Source organism: Epinephelus moara, chromosome 18, assembly GCF_006386435.1.
Source record: "Epinephelus moara isolate mb chromosome 18, YSFRI_EMoa_1.0, whole genome shotgun sequence".
Classification (NCBI taxonomy): domain Eukaryota; kingdom Metazoa; phylum Chordata; class Actinopteri; order Perciformes; family Serranidae; genus Epinephelus; species Epinephelus moara.
The window spans coordinates 25,077,487-25,096,223 of NC_065523.1; the positions used below are offsets into that span (position 1 = coordinate 25,077,487).

Genomic DNA, 18,737 nt, shown 5'->3' on the forward strand with positions numbered 1-18,737 from the left:
CAGAAACCACACCGTCCTCGAAACAGGAAGCTGGAAATCCAGGTTGAAAAGTCAGAGAATATAAGCAGGAAAAATGCGTTGGAGTGGTGGTTTTTTCTAGAAGGAAATTTTTACTCGGCGGATTAAAGAAATAAAACAAAATAACAATCAAGACGGACTATTAAATGTGTGGCACGGATTGAGGAAATGACGTCATGTCGTTTCCTAATATTGGGAATTTTTCCTGAATTCTGGCTTTCAGGCTGTGCACTTTGCCCTAAAAACAATTCAGTTCCTCATTGTAGAACAGGCTGAGACACATTTCAGTCCCATAAATGAAGCCTGCTGGGCAGCACTTACACTCACCGGCCACTTTATTAGGTACACCTCGCTAGCACGAGGTTGGACCCCCTTTTGCCCTCAGAACTGCCTTAATTCTAACAAGGTGCTGGGAACATTCCTCAGAGATTTTGGTCAAAAATAAATAAATGAATACATTTATAATAATAATAATAATAGAGTGAAAGGTCCATAACATACCACACAAAGAAACAGATCATCATCTATGTACAAAATACGATATAATATATATTTATACATATAGTATTTATTTATTTATATAGTATTTATATAGCATTTTTTATTCATGATTTTTTTTCCACCTGGTAAAAACATCTATCTCTATAAAGTGTTATAAAAGATGTCTGAAAAAAACAATTAACTGCTGTTTTGTAATGGGGTTTCCTCCTCTTGTATTATTGTCCATGTTTTGATTAGGTTTACTCATTGCGATGCATTTTTACTAGTGCTCAAGGGTCAACACAGTATAAACTAATATCCCCTCATGCACACACACGCATGCCAAATTACACTAATTACACAACATCGACTTACACATCACATACTCACATTTTCTGCTCTTAAATAGATACTATTATTGCTGTTAAGAGTTAAGGGTAAGAAACTGTTCTTGAGCATGTTTGTCCAGCTTTTGAAGCACCTGAAACACCTCCCAGAGGGCAGCAGGTTAAACAGGTGGTGTCCAGGGTGAGAATGGTCTCTGATGATTTTCATTGCTCTGCAGAGGCACCATGAGCTGGAGATATTTTTGAGGGAGAGCAATGATAATTTTGTTTTTTTAGCTGTTTTTAAGACCCTCTGCAGATCACTTATAGTTTACTTCCATGTCTATAAAAACATGGAAGGTTCCAAACCCATCTTCCCCTTGGCAACACAGAGGATTGATAAGCATAGTTCAAGGTGGGTACCCAAAATTAGTGTCACCAATTCAGTATCTTACCAATTGTCTTCACTTCTGTTCCTGAGATATGATGTTGATTGATGGCTAAAAAAGTTTTTTGGCAGAACATTATGATGTCACAGTGTAGTTGACCTTTGAGCTTTTGGATATAAAACATCATGAATTCATCATTATATCCTCAAGTTTTGTCATATTTAGTGTATGAATTCTTGAGTTGTGGCCAAAAACTAGTTTTGTGACATCACAGTGAAATTGACTTTTGATCACCAAATTCTAATCCATACATTCTTGAGTCCAGGTGGACATTTGTGTCAACTTTGAGGAAGCTCCTCAAGCATGGGGCGTCTGTGGCTTACTGGATAGAGGAGACGCCCCATATACAAGGCTGTGGCTGCAGCGGCCTTGGTTCAACTCCAGCCTGTGGCCCCTTGCTGCATGTCACCCCCCCCCCCCCCCCTCTCTCTCCCTCCTTTGCTTGACTGTCCTATCGATTAAAGGCAAAATGCCCCAAAAAATATCTTAAAAAAAAAAAGAAACTACTCAAGCATTTCCTGAGATATTGTGTTAACAACTATGAGTTGGATGCAAGGTCACAATGACCTTGACCTTTGACCAACAAAATTCTAATACTAAGTTCATTATCAAGTCTGAGTGAATGTTTGTGTCAAATTTGAAGAAATTCCCTCAAGATTTCACTGTCACGGAAAGGAGATGAACACAAAATCACAGCGACCTTGACCTTTGTCCACCAAATTCTAGTCAGATCAGTGTTAAGCTAAAATAAACATTTGTGTCAAATCTGAAGAAATGCCTTCAAGGTGTACTTAAGATATGACAATCACAGTAATGAGAGAGATGCAAGGTCACAGTGACTTTGACCTTTGACCACCAAATTATTATCATTTCATTGTTAAGTCTAAGTGGACATTTGTGTCAAATTTAAAGAAATTCCCTCAATGTGTTCTTGAGATATTACTTTCACTGGAATGTGATGGACAAGGCCACAGTGACCTTGACCTTTGACCACCAAACTCTAATTAGCTCATTGTTGAGTCTGAGTGAACATTGCCACCACATTTAAAGAAATCCCCTCAAGGTGTTCTTGAGATATCACTTTCACAGCAATGAGACCAAGGAGGTCACAGTGACATTGATGTTTGACCTTTGACCACAAAAATCTGCTCAGTTCATTTTGTGAGTCCAAGTTGACGTTTGTGCCAAATTTGAAGTCATTCTCTCAAGGTGTTCTTGAGCTATCATGTTCACTAGAATGGGACAGATGGATGGACAGACACCACCCAAAAATAATGCCTCCGGCCACGCTGGCGTGGAGGCATGAAAAATACAGTATGCACATAATATATTATTTTAGATAATTTTTATGTAGTTGTATTTACGTGTAACTAATTTTAACACTCGTTAGTTATGACCAGTTTTGTTTATTTGTTTATGTGTTATATACTTACGTATTTGTTAGATACTAAAATTAAAAAATCTGCCAGGGAGTCTGTGCTCGGGGCAAAGCGTGCACCTGTACACTTCATACTTCCGTGTGTCACACCGCTATGTGTCCTCCCTTTGACCATAACAGGAGTCGGTAGAGAAGCTGTCGGGGTGGAGCAACCCTGCCAACACAACCAGGCAAATTAAAAATGGAGCTCGGTGTCAGTCAGCGATAGAAATATGAAGTGTCATCCATCAGGCAGCACTTTGCTCGTGACTTCACCTCGCTACCTGACGCAGTAACCTGAGCAGCCGCCCGGGCAGACTCCGCCCGGATGGCGAGTCTGTCTTATTTGGTGCTCCGCTTCTCGGGCTCCGCTGGTCGGACTTACGGAGTGTTCTCCAAAGGCTTGACGAGGACTTTGTTGATATTTTTTGATCTCGCATGGCGACTGCGAATCAGATTCCCTTATGTCTACCTGGTCGCTTCGATGATGTTTAATGTCAGATTACAGGTAATGACTCAAACACTCACCCCTCCTTCAGTTAGACAGACCAGCTGGTCAGTTAGAGTGGCTGTTTACCAGCTGCCTTATGACAATAAAGTCAAGACAATATTGGCTCTGGCCTTGTTTATTGTAAAGATGTGTCCTCTCTACACAGATATTAGATGTCTCCTTTTAAAATAGTCTATCAGGTACACCTAATGCAGTTTAATGCAACATGATGGCTTCAGTTTGTGGAGCTGTTCAGTTGTATTGTGATATACTGACAGGTGTTTCTATTATTCTGTCCACCCTATTCACATCAATGATAGTAGACTAAATACTGGATACAATTTTCTATTATTATGGACTAATCTGCCCAATACTTTGTCAATTAGTGGTCTGTGAAATATTAGAAAATGGTAGGGTTAGGGTCAGGGCTGGGCAATATATTGATATTATATCATTATCATAATATGAGCATATCATCTTACATTTAGATATGGTAATATGTCATATCAAGTACTGTCTTTTGGTGGTTTTAAAGGGTGCGTTACAGTAAAGTGATGTAAGTTATTATTATGAACGATGGTTATTTATTAAACATCTCCATTTTTAAATATTTTGGTAAAGCACCACTAGTTATCCCTACAATACTGTCGCAATATTGATGTTGAGGTATTTGATTTTATTCATATCTCCCTTAACATATCTGCTGTATCCTGACTGATGCTGCATTTTTGAGGCAGATACTGATATCGATATCTGGGAGTTTTAAAATATTCCACAAGGATGAATTGGCTGAAAATAATTGGTGAAAAACCGCACTTAGATTTTTTAATTTTTACAGTTGTGGCCAAGATACATAAGGGAGCTATTTTACAGTTGAAAAATTCACTCGTCAGTTCTCTCTCTGGTGGATAAACTGTGTACTAGTGACTGTTTGTAGATTACCTTAAACCTAATTGGGTATCTCTGTGCTGCAAGTTCTGATAGATACACTGATACTAATATATCTGCAATAAATTGCAATATTCAACTGGCATTATACAAAAAGTCATGATGAATTTTAAATTGACTGTATCTGTATGTTATGCACACACATTTCCTAATAAAGAGCCAAACTCTATCCAAAACATTTAATTTAATTTAATTTTAAAAACTTTTACAGGGAACCCTCTTGTCGTTGTTCATGCGAGGGAATTGTAAGTGTGTGACACATCACATTGCCTTACACTGTCTTACATTATTTTCCCTTTAAATGGATGTGCTATTGGTGCTTTGATGTAATTTTAAAACCTTAAAAATGAATTCTTGAATCATTTTTTAATAGATATTTCATGCGTAATAGCCAGTTGTCAATTGTTGTTTGATAATAGTAAATAAAAAGAAACATTTATGTCATGATAGGAGTGATAACACACGCTATAGAGTCTGTTGTGCACCGATATAAATACAGGTGTGATATTTTGGCGTGTGGCTTGGGCACAAAATGTTTTAAAGCCACTGCTTATTGCATTTTTGCTCACCGAAGAACTAAATTTATTGATTATCAACTATTTAACTAGGATAAGGATCTTAAACTTCCACTGGCATTTCAACTGCTTTCTCAACTACACACCACCTGACACTCTGACTAATTTAATTTTTAATCCTCAAATGGGAACTGACATTTTTATTGCTGTCAATGTTACATACCGGCTGACACTTCAACTGTCTCCACTGCTTCACCTTCAATTAAAATTTCATTCTTTAGTGTTTACAATTTAACTGACAGTTCAACTCAGGGTGTCTGCAGGTCCTTAAAGTCTTAAATGTCTTTATTTTCTAAATATTAGGTCCTTAAAAGTCATTAAATAGTCGTACATTTGAATTTGTGAGGTCTTGATTGCCACAAACATTTTATTTATTTTAATTTATTCTGTTTTCAATTATTTTTGTCTAAATGAGTCAAGCTGATCAGCGTGAAAGTCCACCTTTATACTTACATGCAATGCTTGAATAAGAGAAAGATGATTTGTCCAAAAATCACTCTTAAATTTGGTTTAAAGGTCTTGAAAAGCAGCAGATTCATTTGTCAAAAACCTGTATACACCCTGGTTCAACTGCTTTTAATGCCTCCAGAATAAACCCGATACCTTATATACTGGCAGCTGAACGCATTCTGCTGATTTGAAGTTTGAGCTCAATGACCTGTTAACATTTTCACGCATGTCTAGACTGTCTCATCCATTCATTTTCCCTGACAGCCTCTTCATCTCTTTACAGGTCCACATTGAAATCCACTGAATCTTCAACGCCTGTCTTTGGGCTTAAATCACCAAACTGTGGGCAGCAGCCTGACACTGCACAGCAATGTGGAGGAAGAGGACATTTCATTCTGTGTGATGATGCAACAAAGTGACACGGCTGGTTGTCGCGGTCAGCCCGTGTCACACGAGCCCAGTGCCTTCGCAGGGGAAGGACGACAGTGAAGTATGCAAAAAAATGAGCCGGGGTGAGCGGTGATGTGCGAGGGTGAGGCAGAAACAATGCTCAACCCTGTTAACTCGCCACCCGAGATCCAGGAGCTGCTCGTCCTGTCCGTGGAGATTGTGTCGGAATACGGGTGGATTTTGACACTGCCTTTTCTCTCTGGATAACGAGGACTTTTGGCGTGGATTTGAAAATGGATGATTGTTACTGTGGTACTTTGTAGCTACTCCTCATTGTCTGACATGTATGTTTATTAGGTGCTCAGTGTCAACATCTCACTTTGATTTAAAAAGTAAATATCTACACCGCATGACACATAACACAGACAGCATGTTTTTTGTCCTCTGTAGCTCAGAGGCGTTGTTTGGAGTTAGCCGTATAAGCGGTACACGGTCGTTCAGCAGAGGTTTATTGCAGGAGAACAGTACAGCTGCTACTACTGGAAATTTACAGTCTGTTATTAAGTGCAATCTCAAAGGGAATCACTGCATGTCTTCTTTGTGTTCGCACACACCTCGTCACACTCGTGTTTCTGCATATCGGTGGCACTGCAAAGGAGGTAGTGGAAAAAAAATGTTACCCACACTTTTTTTTTTAGCTGCATTTTATTTTTATTTCTGTGAAAAATGTGCTTGTCGGGGTTTGAAGTCGAAGTATTGAGAGTAAGGATGATTGAATTTGGGAAGTAATAAATTAATGAAATCACAGTTCTCGGCTGTTTCTGTCATTCTAATAACCTGTCATCTATTTTCTACATTTACTAAACTGAAAACTACTACACTGGACATTTAAATTTAAATTATATATTGTGTGTATAACAGGAGATAACAGTAAATGAGGAAAAGAAGGAAGCACAGGGGAGGGACGGTTGTCACATTCTGGTATTTATATGTTGTTCAAAGACATATTATGGACAACGCTCTGCATGTAATAATGGTAAAACAATATGTTAATGAAAATATGCATTGCAGGATTGATAGCAAAGCAACAGAGAGGAGCGTTTCAGTATATACCTTGGCACCAAAGGTACTTTAAACACACTTTAAAATATGCCATAATATATGATATTAGCTAGGATAAACTAGCTTGTCTTTTTAAAGGTCTAGTGTGTAGGATTTAGTGGCATCTAGCAGCTGAGGTTGCAACATTGCAACCAATTGAAACTTCTCCAGCTGGAGCAGCCACGTGACTCGCTCACTAGCTACATGACTCGCCAACCATACCTCGACATCAGGTCACGAGCAGCCTCCTTCGCCCTGTAGTTCAGAAGCAAATGAACTAAGAAGATGCTAGGTAAGTATTTAGTTAGCTATGAAGTGTTACGTTAAAGGCACAGACACACCAAACTGACTTTAAAGAACGAGCGACAATGAAAGCCAACTGTGGCTTGTGTCTTGGTCCAAAGGTTGCACATGAACACAATGCAATGACCACAGCCTACAGCCAACCAGCACGTACGTTTTGCACCTGTGCCCCAGCAGATAGTAACAGTCTGTATTTGTCATTCAAAAAGGGAAACTGGAAGACTGTCTCGACAATAGTTAGCCAGTTAGCACAGTAACAATACAATCAAATGTTGAAAGAACAGAGTGTATGTCCCGTGCGCCAGTGAACAATAAAGAGCTCAATGGCTAAAGAGGGATGATAATCTTAGTGTAACAAGTTTGTTTTGGTCTCACTCCGTCTTGACTTTAGCTGTTTGTTTACTTTCCTCACTTCTGTTTCTCCTCTCATGCACTGAACTGAACTGCCAATCAGAGTGATTTCATCCACCGATGGGCTCCACCCTTGCCTAATTAACATTAACTGGTCAAAAACAGGCAAACAGGGGCTGACGTGGGCCAACGACAGGGCACACACCACAGCAACTTAGGCGACGGACACTCACTGGCTGTTGGCTTGGTGTGTCAGGGCCTTAAAAGAGAGGCAGTTAAGGTTTGTTTAAGGGTAACATCTTGTCCCTTATAAGGTGAATCCAGTCTGCATGTATAATGAACTAAAAAAGTAGTTGTTAAAGTAGACTATTGCTACATTTGGCCCCATATTTATTCACAACAATGTTGCACTGCAGCAGGTTAGTGGGTTTGTCTTGTCCTGGTGGTGGGCGCAGTTTGTAGTGGTGTGCTGTGTACACTGCAAATGGGATCTGTCTGCAGCTATACATGTCTCACCTCTTTGAGTGCTAAGCATGTAGGAGAACTACAGTGGTCAGCATAAAAACGCAAATGGCCCTATCTTGAGTCAGTGTGTGCTATGTCCATTCTGGGCTACTGTAGAAACAACATGGCGGACTCCGTGGAAAAGGACCTTCTTCCTTTGCAGGTATAAACAGCTCATTCTAAGGTAATGAAAACGCACAGTTCTTAGTTACAGGTGATTATATACTACTGAAAACACAGTTAAAATTGAATAAAATTAAATATTATATTCAATTTTGGCCAATATATCCCTCCCTAAATCCCACACTGGAACTTTAAATAGAACAAAAGAGGGAAGATGTCACCAGTTTCCACACTACACACTCAGGGTATCAAATTAAAACGTTCAGTTCTTCATATTGTAGCATGCCATGCATGAGACTTAAGCTTCAAATTGTGTTTTTTTTTTCTTTATTTCCACAAACCGAGCCATATTTCAGTCGAGACAACGATGCCAGTATCATGATCAGTGCAGGTGAGTTCATTTACATTGCTGGTGTTCTACGTATATCAATAAACTCAACATATAGAGCATGAAAAACCCACTTTATGCTCAAAAAGAATATTAATAGACAGCATATTATAAGATCAAAATAATCACATCTTTACAAATCTTGTAAAACAATGAAACATGCCCTTACATATATGGAATAAGAGTTCCTTGAGACTACATATAAAACAAATACCAGAAATACAGAAGTCATCATCCAGTTATACTGAAGCAGTTATACATTTTCGGTGTCTGACTTGTAACACAAACTCTCCTCCAATCCTCACAGGAAATTTCCTCCAACAAATCCAACTTCCAAGCTTCACTATAAGATTGCCAGATTGCAGCTAGCTAAACGAAAAAAGTGTCTCTTTAAGGTGTGTAACTGCCTTCATTTTCCTAATTGTAACCCCCTGACCTTTGGGGATTGTGTCCCCTCATCCACACTGATAATACATAGCTGTGACATGTCTATGATTTTTAAATTTCATTTCATCAGACATGGAAAACAAATCAGAACATTCTGCAGACAATTTAATGAAACATTTTTTAATGAGATATCTTTTTATAGCATGGTGTTGCAGTACCACATCTGTCCACACGGGGGAAGCAGCCTGTCACCTGTCGACCTCCCTGCATGTTGAAAACAGACGTCACTAGCTGTCAGCCTCTGTGAAGAGGATAGCAGCTGATAGAAAGGGAAACACGCAGGTGTTGAAGCTGTAACATATCTATCTATTTATCCATCACCACACCAGTGAAAGCACAATTTGTACTGCTGTGCGGCTGATTGTTAAGATTTATAATATCAGTTTTACTCAAAATGTGTCATTCAGAAGTGTAGAAAGGAAGTGTAAACTTGCACTATGAGGTGTAAATGGTTCTTCTGTCTTTGATCTACATCAATTAAACAATCCTCTGTGATCCATCTTTATTTAAATGAAGAGCAACCACTGAAACAAAGGAGTCTTGGCCAGCAGAGTCATTTTTGCACCTCCCTTCAATGTGCACTTCTTTTAAGTAGATTTTCAAACTGCTGACACCCTCGCTCGGCGCAAAATGTCCCCAGCAAACTTATCCCAACCAGCCGCTCTGATGCCAGGCTGCAGAGTAAAACCATCAGGGGGTTGCCAAGGCAACTGTGTTCCTCCATGTGACAGACAAACCTTCCTGCCCCCCCACCCCACCCACTTTTTCTGGGAAAAAAAAGAGGATTTATTTCTCTGGGATTTGCCAGAGGAAAATATTTTAATAGGGTTATCACAGAGGACTGGCAGAAAGAGAGAGCGAGATCTATAGATGAAGGATAAGTCGGGTTATCACTCTGTTTTTGCCAACCACCATTTGTACCCTCGGAAAAAAAGAGGTTGTGGAATAAAGATTAGAGAGTTTTAGCCTTTGGCATCTGCGGCAGCTCACATGTGTTTTATTTGAGTGAGTGTGAAAGAGTGATAATGCTGCGAATGGAAATGGCAGGGATTCAATTAAAGCTGCAATGCAGTATTTTTTTAATTCCATACACATTATTCATGAACTTTAAACAATTGGGATCTTGAGAGCCTTTGAGCTTTTCATTTTGTTTCTCAGTAACTTAAGTGGTGTTATGTTTATCCAGGTTTGATTACGAACCAGTCATGAGGGGGCCGATGAGTTCTTACTGCTTTAATGTTATCTTTATGCTCAATGTAATTAAGAGAAGTCTCCTCTTTTGTTTTAGAGATGGTGTCTCGTAGCCGGCATGAACTTTATAAACCCATCGAGAGCTTGTGTTTTTGGAGTCCAAGCATCAATTATGTTATTCCCTCTCTGCCAAAAAGGAATGGTTTGACATTTTCGCTTATTCGCTTAAGTGCCAAGAGTTAGATGAGAAGATGGATACCACTCTCTCGTGTGTATGGCGAGTATATAGCTGGAGCTAGCAGCTGGTTAGCTTAGCTTAGCATAAAGACTGGAAACAGCTGGACTTCTTGTTATATTTTGGGGTTAATATGCTGTACGACACTTTGGATTTGGTCAAATTAAGCAACCAAGATATAACATGTTGATTAGTGAACTGTGCAGGTGCCTTCGTGGAGCTGGATTTTGCAGCCTGGTCTCACAGAAATGCATGAAATGACCACAACTTCTTAACACCACATTATATGGTGGTGTCACATGTTGTGTTATGATTAAGTGTCAGAAGCTGAATGTAAGAAGTATGAGAAAATGGTCAAAATCTCATGTCGGGGAGAAATAGGCTCTGTGACGTGCCCCCACCCTGTGCTGTGGCGTTTAGAGATTGTGGTCATTTTGTGTGTGTCTGTGGTGTCACACTGGGATTTGTTACATTTGGGTCGAGCCAAGCGAGCTGTTTTCCCGTTTCCAGTCTTTATGCTAAATTAAACTAACCAGCTGCAGGCTCCAGCTACATATGTATGCTGTACAAACACAAGACTTAAAGGCTGTCAGTCTTTTTTTTTAAATATATAACCCTCGGCAGCAAAAGTAAGTATAAGTGTATTTCTCCAAATGTCAACATTTCCTTTAAATTAACGTACTGCTTAGGGATAATAACGTATATCCTGTAGCCTCTGAGACTACGATCCATACCAGGTGACACTATAAAGAGAAACTTTAATTTTAGTCAGAAATCCTGAACTGCACCTTATAGCAAAGAGGCAGACATTTTCCTTTACAGTATCCTTTGGTCAGCCAATACACTATTTCATTTATTTTAGCAAAAAAAACTTTGGTTTGTTTTTTGCTATCGTCCCTGCAAGGTCGAACCCATCACAGTGAAATTCTCCACCATGTATTTAAACCTTTGGATAATGGCCCTTTAGATCAAGGCCCCAACACACAGCTGATAGCTGGCCATTGGTCAAAGACAGGCCGTCGTTGAGTGTCTGTCCATCTAATTTTTGTGGTGTGCCCCACATCGTTGGCACTAGTTGGCCCTTGTTGACCTTTTCAACATGATGAATCAGCATCAAAGCGGGCTGAGCACATCAGTGAGTGAAATCATTCTGATTAGCAGTTTAAATCTGTATATCCATCCATCCATTTTCATCCGCCCGGGGCCGGGTCGTGGGGGCAGCAGGCCAAGCAAAGCACCCCAGACGTCCCTCTCCCCAGCAACGCTTTCCAGCTCCTCCCGCTGGACCCCAAGGTGTTCCCAGGCCAGATGAGATCTATAATCCCTCCACCGTGTTCTGGGTCTGCCCCGGGGCCTCCTACCAGTGGGTCGTGGCCGAAACACCTCCAGCGGGAGGCGCCCAGGAGGCATCCAGTGTAGTGTGTATGACAGCAGGAGATCATGGACAATGTCACGCGTAAAGACAACGTGAAGTTTGTGTTGATTTGGATCGCAATAGTTTTTGACCGTGTTATGCAGAGTTTAAGTATAGTAGCGGGAATACAGTGAGAATATATAGAAACAGGACAGAGTCAGAAGTGTACCGTAAAAGAATTTTCGAAGGACTTGGCCGGCCGTTTTGTTTTTCTTTTTTAGATTCTCAAGAAACCTCGTTAAACTTTTTCCCTGCCTCGTGTGAGTAATACGATCTCCAGAAAAGGATCAAAACACGAGCCAAAACCAAGATACCTCACAAACTAAGAGGCCTTGGAACTTTGGTTTGTTGAAACAGCCACTATAAGCTCAGACCATAAAAAGAGGGTGTGCGATTGAAACAAAATTTTTATGTTAGGTAAGATTATATTTTTAGTCATTGAGCAGAAACAGTTCGTAACTGTTTGTTCTTTTAACATTGGGTTGTGTTGTTAATGTGCTAACTGGCTAACTAGCATCTTAAATCCGTTTGTCTGTCTTCCAGTTTCCCTTCTTGAATGATGAATACAGACTACCACTGCTGGCGTTGAGAGTTCCTTCCTCTTGCGCAGGTACAGAATGAACGTGCTTGTTGGCAGTCAGCTGTACTCTTTACGATGCGTTCAAGTGCAACTTTTGGCCGAGACACAGGCGACATGAGAGGACCCAACAGTCGGTTGAGATGATGTCGATTTGGTGTGTCATGGCCTAACACTTCATTGTGAAATCCAAACTGGTCCATTAATTTAACAACCAAACAGGAAATGAGGCCTAAATGGAGCAACTAAATGTCACATATTGTCGTAGCCAGCTCCTGCACCTCCTGTGACATAACATCTGAGTCAAGGTACCCAAATTTAGACAAAAACAAAACAATTAAACTTTGCATATTTGCAAAGTGACTCCTGCTGTGTTAAATCACAATTGTTTATTTGGCAATAAACAGCTTTTCTATTGAGACTGAAAGCCACTCGTGGGCATTTATAAGTAACACACAGTAACACACCACGTCCATGCATGGAGAATGGATTAGGGATGCTAAATGTAATCAAACATTAATCCACATGATTTTTATCTCCAATGCTTTTAGTCTTTAAACGTGATTTATGCTGATCCCTCTCACCCTCAGTTTGAGGTTTTGCCACCGGAGAGCATTACGGCACATAACCTCCTCTTTGTGGTTTATTTAAATAGACCCGAGTTACACCTTCGATTTGAATGCCGTCGACCGGGGGACGAGAGGCGTATGCAAAGCGTTAAACGGGATGAGATCAGGTGCTGAGATGAGCTCGGAGCTGACCTCAAAACTGAATCAAAGGAGTGAGAGTCAGTGGGGGAGGAGAAGAGGAGGAAGCGTAAGAGAGTGAGAGGGAAATGTGGAGGAGGGAGATTTGTGTATTTGCTGTAGTCATATTGTGGCACTGAAATAGGTCATACAAGCAAAAGAGCATTCAAATATGTGTGCCTATTTTAGGAGGTGTTAGTGTGACATTTTTCTGTTTTTGTAATTTCTTTTTTGTAAATTTGCATTCCTGCATTAATGTGTAGGATGAGTGCAGTTTTATTTTGTGCACAGCATCAAAAATCAGTCTAAATAATTGTTGCGTTTGACTTATTAGCATTATTCTTTATAGTAATTAAGAATAAATGTAGAGAGGTATTAAATAATCGGAGTTCTGCTTCTGACGCTTCATGCTTTTATTATTTGACCCAGCATGTTGCGCTCCTCTGTGCTGTTTACTGCGGTGTCCTGATCACATAATCTCTCTATTGATAATCACTGAAATGACTTCTTGGGTAACTCGTGAGCTTGGGTTTGTTTGTGTGTTTCATGTCCTAACTGAGTGTGTGGATGTAAAACCTTTGCTAAAGCTCAGGAGTGAACTTCTTTAAGGGAATAACCTTTACAGCTTGTTATGTAACCACAGCAGGTCCAGGAGGATTGTATTTTAAATGTAGGGACACACACACACACTCACACACACACGGCTTCACGTGAAAGTTCTCGGGTGTACACTGCTGCCTTTGTGCCTAGCGGACAGAGTCCAAATAAAGACTCTACTCATATGTGTCCTTGGGTGAAGAAAATCAACTCAACTTTGCCCTTAGATCAGATGGCGGTCGAGATGCAGAGCTGGATATAAAACCAGAGCGGAGGAAGGAGGAAATCCTGCTGCACTCTGCGTCCTGTGACCTTCTGTCATACACGCCATCACAGTAAAGTTTAACCCTTTCACCTTCCACGACAGGAAGGAGGTTTGAAACCCCCGTCACATCCCAGGTTTAGGACAGTCTAGGTCAAGATTTGGGGGATAAACACATAAAGGAAGATGGGAACTCCCAAAGTCACCTCTGAATCAGCATAAAAGCCATCACAAAATAGTACGTAGCCTTCTTAAATTAAAGAGAGGCAACCAGTGTCCCCCATTGGACTTTATATCCAAAAAAAATATTTTGTTTTATACATTTCTGATCCCATCTGAATTGTGCCATGAGTTACACACATGATATGAGTCAATTTAAAAGATAATTTTCCAAGTCACTACAGCTGCAGTTTGTCGTAGGTTTGTAATAGTACCTTTTAGTTTTGTATAAAATAACAGACTTAACCACTTTGAAGTCACCCATTGTTTTGTGAACTTCCATTTTGAAGCCTCAAGTTCAGCATTTCGGCCACAAGTGACCATATTTGGACAAAAGGGTGGAGCTGTGAATGAGCGAGGGGTTGATATGACTAAAAGAATATAGCAACGACACGCAGACAGCCTCACTGAAGTGGCCCTGCCCTTAAATATGTGTAAGTTTAAGCCTTAATTTAATGTAAATGGATAACTTAAATAAAAACTCTCCCTGTGCAACTGCCAAGAATGTCAAAATTAACTACAGGGACCAAAACCATTTAATACCAGGCGGTAAACATGTTTATTTCTGCTGTAAAGTTGGGCATTTTAACATGAAGGTCTATGGGGATTGACTCGCTTCAGGAGCCAGCCTCTAGTGGCCATTCAGGGAATTGCAGTTTTGGCATTTCTCAGTTGGCTTTCATTTTTCAGCCTCTCATCTTGCACAATAACATTATCTTACTTGGTGTGTTTTGTCCAGTGACTCCTGGTCTTTTTATCACCCACAAAGCGGAAGAACCAGCAAGACCTGTTGCCCAAGTAGGCATGTATCCCGGTACAAGACACACAGGCATCTTAGCTTTAGCGAACAAGAAGGCCATTATGTCACTTAAGCAACTTGTGTAGACTTTCTAATATGTATTTTCACAGTCTTATGGTGCGTTCCATTTGCACTGAGAAGTAAAAATTTCCAATTTGGTTATTTCAACTGGAATGCCCAGTGAAGTCGGATTTGCCACTCGGAAAGTCAAAGAAACCTCACTAGCCCTGACCTTAAAATCCAAAATAGCCGCTCTGTGCACCAACAGTAGTGAAAGCTGTAGTAATTTACTTTTTATTCGCACTTCTGTCTTATTTGTGTCTCATAAAAACAGCCTCACACATAGTACCGTCCAACTTACAGTGTAATATAGGGTATTGCTAACAGTGGCTGACCTAGCTTGAACTGGTATTGCTAACATCTGCGCAATCAACTCGGGTGTGTGACGACATTCAAAGCTCCACCTTCCAAGGTAAACGTATCACAGCATTATACTTAAACAATTTTACAACAAACTGCGATTTCCTTGACTTCCATATGTAGATTTATTCTGAAATAAAGTGATGCAGGGGCCGACATGGAAGTTAGTGTTGCCCTGGCTCCCTCATTAAATTATTATTTTTTTCATTTCTACATTGGATTTTGCAGAAAATACGCTCTGTGGTACTTGCACATGTTGGTCACCAAACTAATCTTCACAAATTAACACCACTTAAACGATTTCAAAAGCTTAAATGTAGTCGCCAAAAGATGTGTTCAGTATGACGATGTTCTGCAGTTTCTTTTAGCCACTTTTTAGCAATCGCTTTCATAAGACAGCTAGTCTTAAGTCCAAGTTGGGTATTATACTGATGTATTTTTATGTCATAGAACAAAACCTGAACGTCCCTTGAGCTTGTGTTAACAACAGACCTTATTTCAGGCGTTTCACCACAAAACCCTTTTAAAAAAAACACCATTGGCTTCAAGACGAGGGAACCAGGAGTGCCAAAATGCTAACTCATTTCTGGGTTTTAGGATTCATTCCTGCACCACTCTATAAGGTCCCATGGAGGTCTCATTGCTCCTCAAATCCCATTTATACTTAGAAAAAAATGTGGGGTTCAGATACCTCTAAGGGGGTTTATGCTATGAAATGTGAGTCTACTTGATTATATTATGAAGGGAGTGATTAGGGGGAGGTGGAGGTGGTGAAACAGGGGTTGCTTGTGTGTGTCTGTGTGTGTATAATTATGGTTTGGGCAGTTTTAAAGGGAGGAGGTGATCACCCTCCGGGCATTGCTGTGGTGACTGAAGCATATGAAGTGGTATGACTGCTCAATCAGGTCACGTGAAGTCGGTCAGGAGTACCGCAGACGTTTCCCATGATGGTCGGCCTAATCTGCCAGACGTGCGTCTCCCTGGGGGTATGTATGCACCCTCAGTGGCACGAGAGTCAGACAGCCTGAAAAACCCCACACATGTTCACTTCAAGCCACAGACTTTTACTCTGTGATTACTTTGCGGCCTTTGTTTTGTGGTTTGAAAGAGTTAGTCTGACACACTCCAACATGACTGAACCAAACTGACGTTTTGTTGGTTTTAAAGCTTCAAACTCATCACTGAGGATATCTGGGCCACACCGAGAGGTTTCTGTAATGACTCATAAACATATTAGCATGACATTTATGTGGAGTAGAGCGCACTGAGTGTGTTTGTGTGCCAGAGAGACAGACTCAGGAATCTAATTGCTTTTAATGGAACTTAGGACTTCAGTGAGGATGCTCTGCTTAACCGGGTCCAGCACTGACAGAAACGGACAGCAACACCGCATTTGTAAAACCATATTCCCAAAGCCCGACACTATGCATATGACCTATTTTCCACTTGAAGCACAGAAAACATTCAAATCAAGGTTTTCTCTATGTGACGACTGCTTTGCATCAATGCACCTCGTATGTAAAACCTCACAACTAGTGGAACTAAAGGGACAAAGACTCTTACTGGGCCCCAAACTGGAGTGGCTTCACACAGATTTCCCCTCACTAAACACTCCCTTTTTCCCTGTTTTCTTTTTTTTTTCTTTTCCACCCTACTAAGTGGCGCACATCTCCAGGAATTAAGTTTCCTTTAAAACACATGGTTAAGTCTTCGCAACCTACGCTTCATGCCAGAGTGCAGAGAAAACAAACACTGTCTGGATGCATGAAGTCAAAGATCTGATGTATTCACGTTAACCCATCACCTTCAGGGAGTTTATCCAGGTGTAACCTTACTGTCGGGCTCCAGTTACTCTTGCTCTTGTCATCTGGCACCAGACTGCATCATGCTGGTTCGAGGGAGTTCAGTGTATTGTGTAATCCTGCTGATGTGAAGCTGTAGAAAATGACTCATTTGAGCTTCTTTGACTGCTCTGCTACAGTACTATTTTGGAAGATGCTGAAACCATCTCAATGCGAAGGAGGCTTTTAATTTCTGTTTTTATAAAGCCATGGAAGTGAATCTGATCATGCAACTGCAAGTGATGGTGCTGTGCAGTTTTAAAAGGTTTAGGGTTGCAATCATCAGTCGAAACCTTCCTCTACTCGTATAAAACAAAAGGCAAGTTACAGCCTAAATCACACGACCATAAGAGATCAGCTGAACTGTTTGTGTTATGTCTGGAGAACGTCACTTTGTTTAGGACAGAGGACTCAGAATGAAACATTTGTCCATAAGAGACACCTATGAATAAACAAATGAGTGAATATGTTTAAACATCTGTTCATGCTTGACCATTGGAGTAATGCACACAGGAAGTGAGACCCCCTCCTTCTCTGCGGAGGCAGGAATGCTATAATTGAAACCACGTGTGCTGTAGAAACAAGCTCTCGCTCTCTCCCTTTGTGTGTGTGTGTGTGAGTGTAATTCATCCCACTATTTCCCAACCTGATCGCTCCCCCTGCTTATGTAAGAGTCTCATCCACAGGTCCTCAGAGTCTGATCTGAAATCAGTCCTTTATATTTTGGATTGGTACGGATTATTACAAAGTATATTAGTGCAGTTTAATTGGCTAAATCATGTTTGGGCATTTGGACATGTGGACATAGGTTAGAGGCGGGCAGCTGTTGCTCACAGCATTCTCCACAAACCTTTCACCTTATAAATGTGTTGCCTGTGCAATGCTGTCCTTGCTCTATAAAGACCTACTAACCACAATGCTTTGCACCAATGAAACATTGAGAGATATGAAAGAAAACACTGTGCTTTACAGCAAATAAATGTCTTCTGGGTGTCGACTTGTACTCATAAACATCTGAAAATACTTAATGGCAGTATTTTCCCACACTGGTATGAATGGGGTGGACACAATAATTGAAACTCCTCTCAGTATAACCCTTTAAATGCATCCACCTAAAAGACCCTGTTGGACTGTTGCATCAAACTGAATTAGTTTTAGCAAGGTGCACCTACTAAGCTGGCAACTGAGTGCATAAAATTATATGTAATAAACTGACACCACAATCTTGGGCGGATTATGACACAATGGGTCTGTGGGCGTGGACGCATATAAATCCCTGCCCCTGACGTCCTAGATAAACTGAAACACTAATTTAAAATCATGATGGTTTATTTCTTGTGACATCTTCATATTTTTTAGGACTTTTGTGTCTCTGAAATTGACGTAAATGACTAAGCGCTTTGACAGAGGCTCTGGTTTTGGGGCCCCCTGCGCCCTTTGGCTCCTGGGCCTGCACCTAGCAGACCCGTTTGGTAATACACCGATGACGACAAAGTGCCATGTGGTTTGTGATTTTTGTTTGTTTTGTTTTTTTTCAACTGCATGCTCTTTCTTTTTCTTTTTGTCTTTTTTGTTTTTTGTTTGTTTGTTTTTTGCTGTTTTTTGTTTTTTTGAACTGTTTGCTCCTTCTTTTTCTTTTTGTGTCTTTTTTGTTTGTTTTTTTGCTGTTTTTTGTT

At 40.4% G+C, this 18,737-nt stretch overlaps 1 protein-coding gene across 1 annotated transcript; it reads left to right on the forward strand.

Moving 5' to 3' along the window:
* The first annotated feature begins 2,811 nt into the window (after positions 1-2,811).
* LOC126405098 (small integral membrane protein 10-like protein 2A) lies at positions 2,812-6,353 on the forward strand. Its single transcript, XM_050068647.1, has 2 exons — positions 2,812-3,198; positions 5,437-6,353. The coding sequence occupies exons 1-2, from the start codon at positions 3,019-3,021 to the stop codon at positions 5,455-5,457; spliced, it is 201 nt and encodes a 66-aa protein (XP_049924604.1). The 5' UTR covers positions 2,812-3,018; the 3' UTR covers positions 5,458-6,353.
* The last annotated feature ends 12,384 nt before the right edge of the window (positions 6,354-18,737 follow it).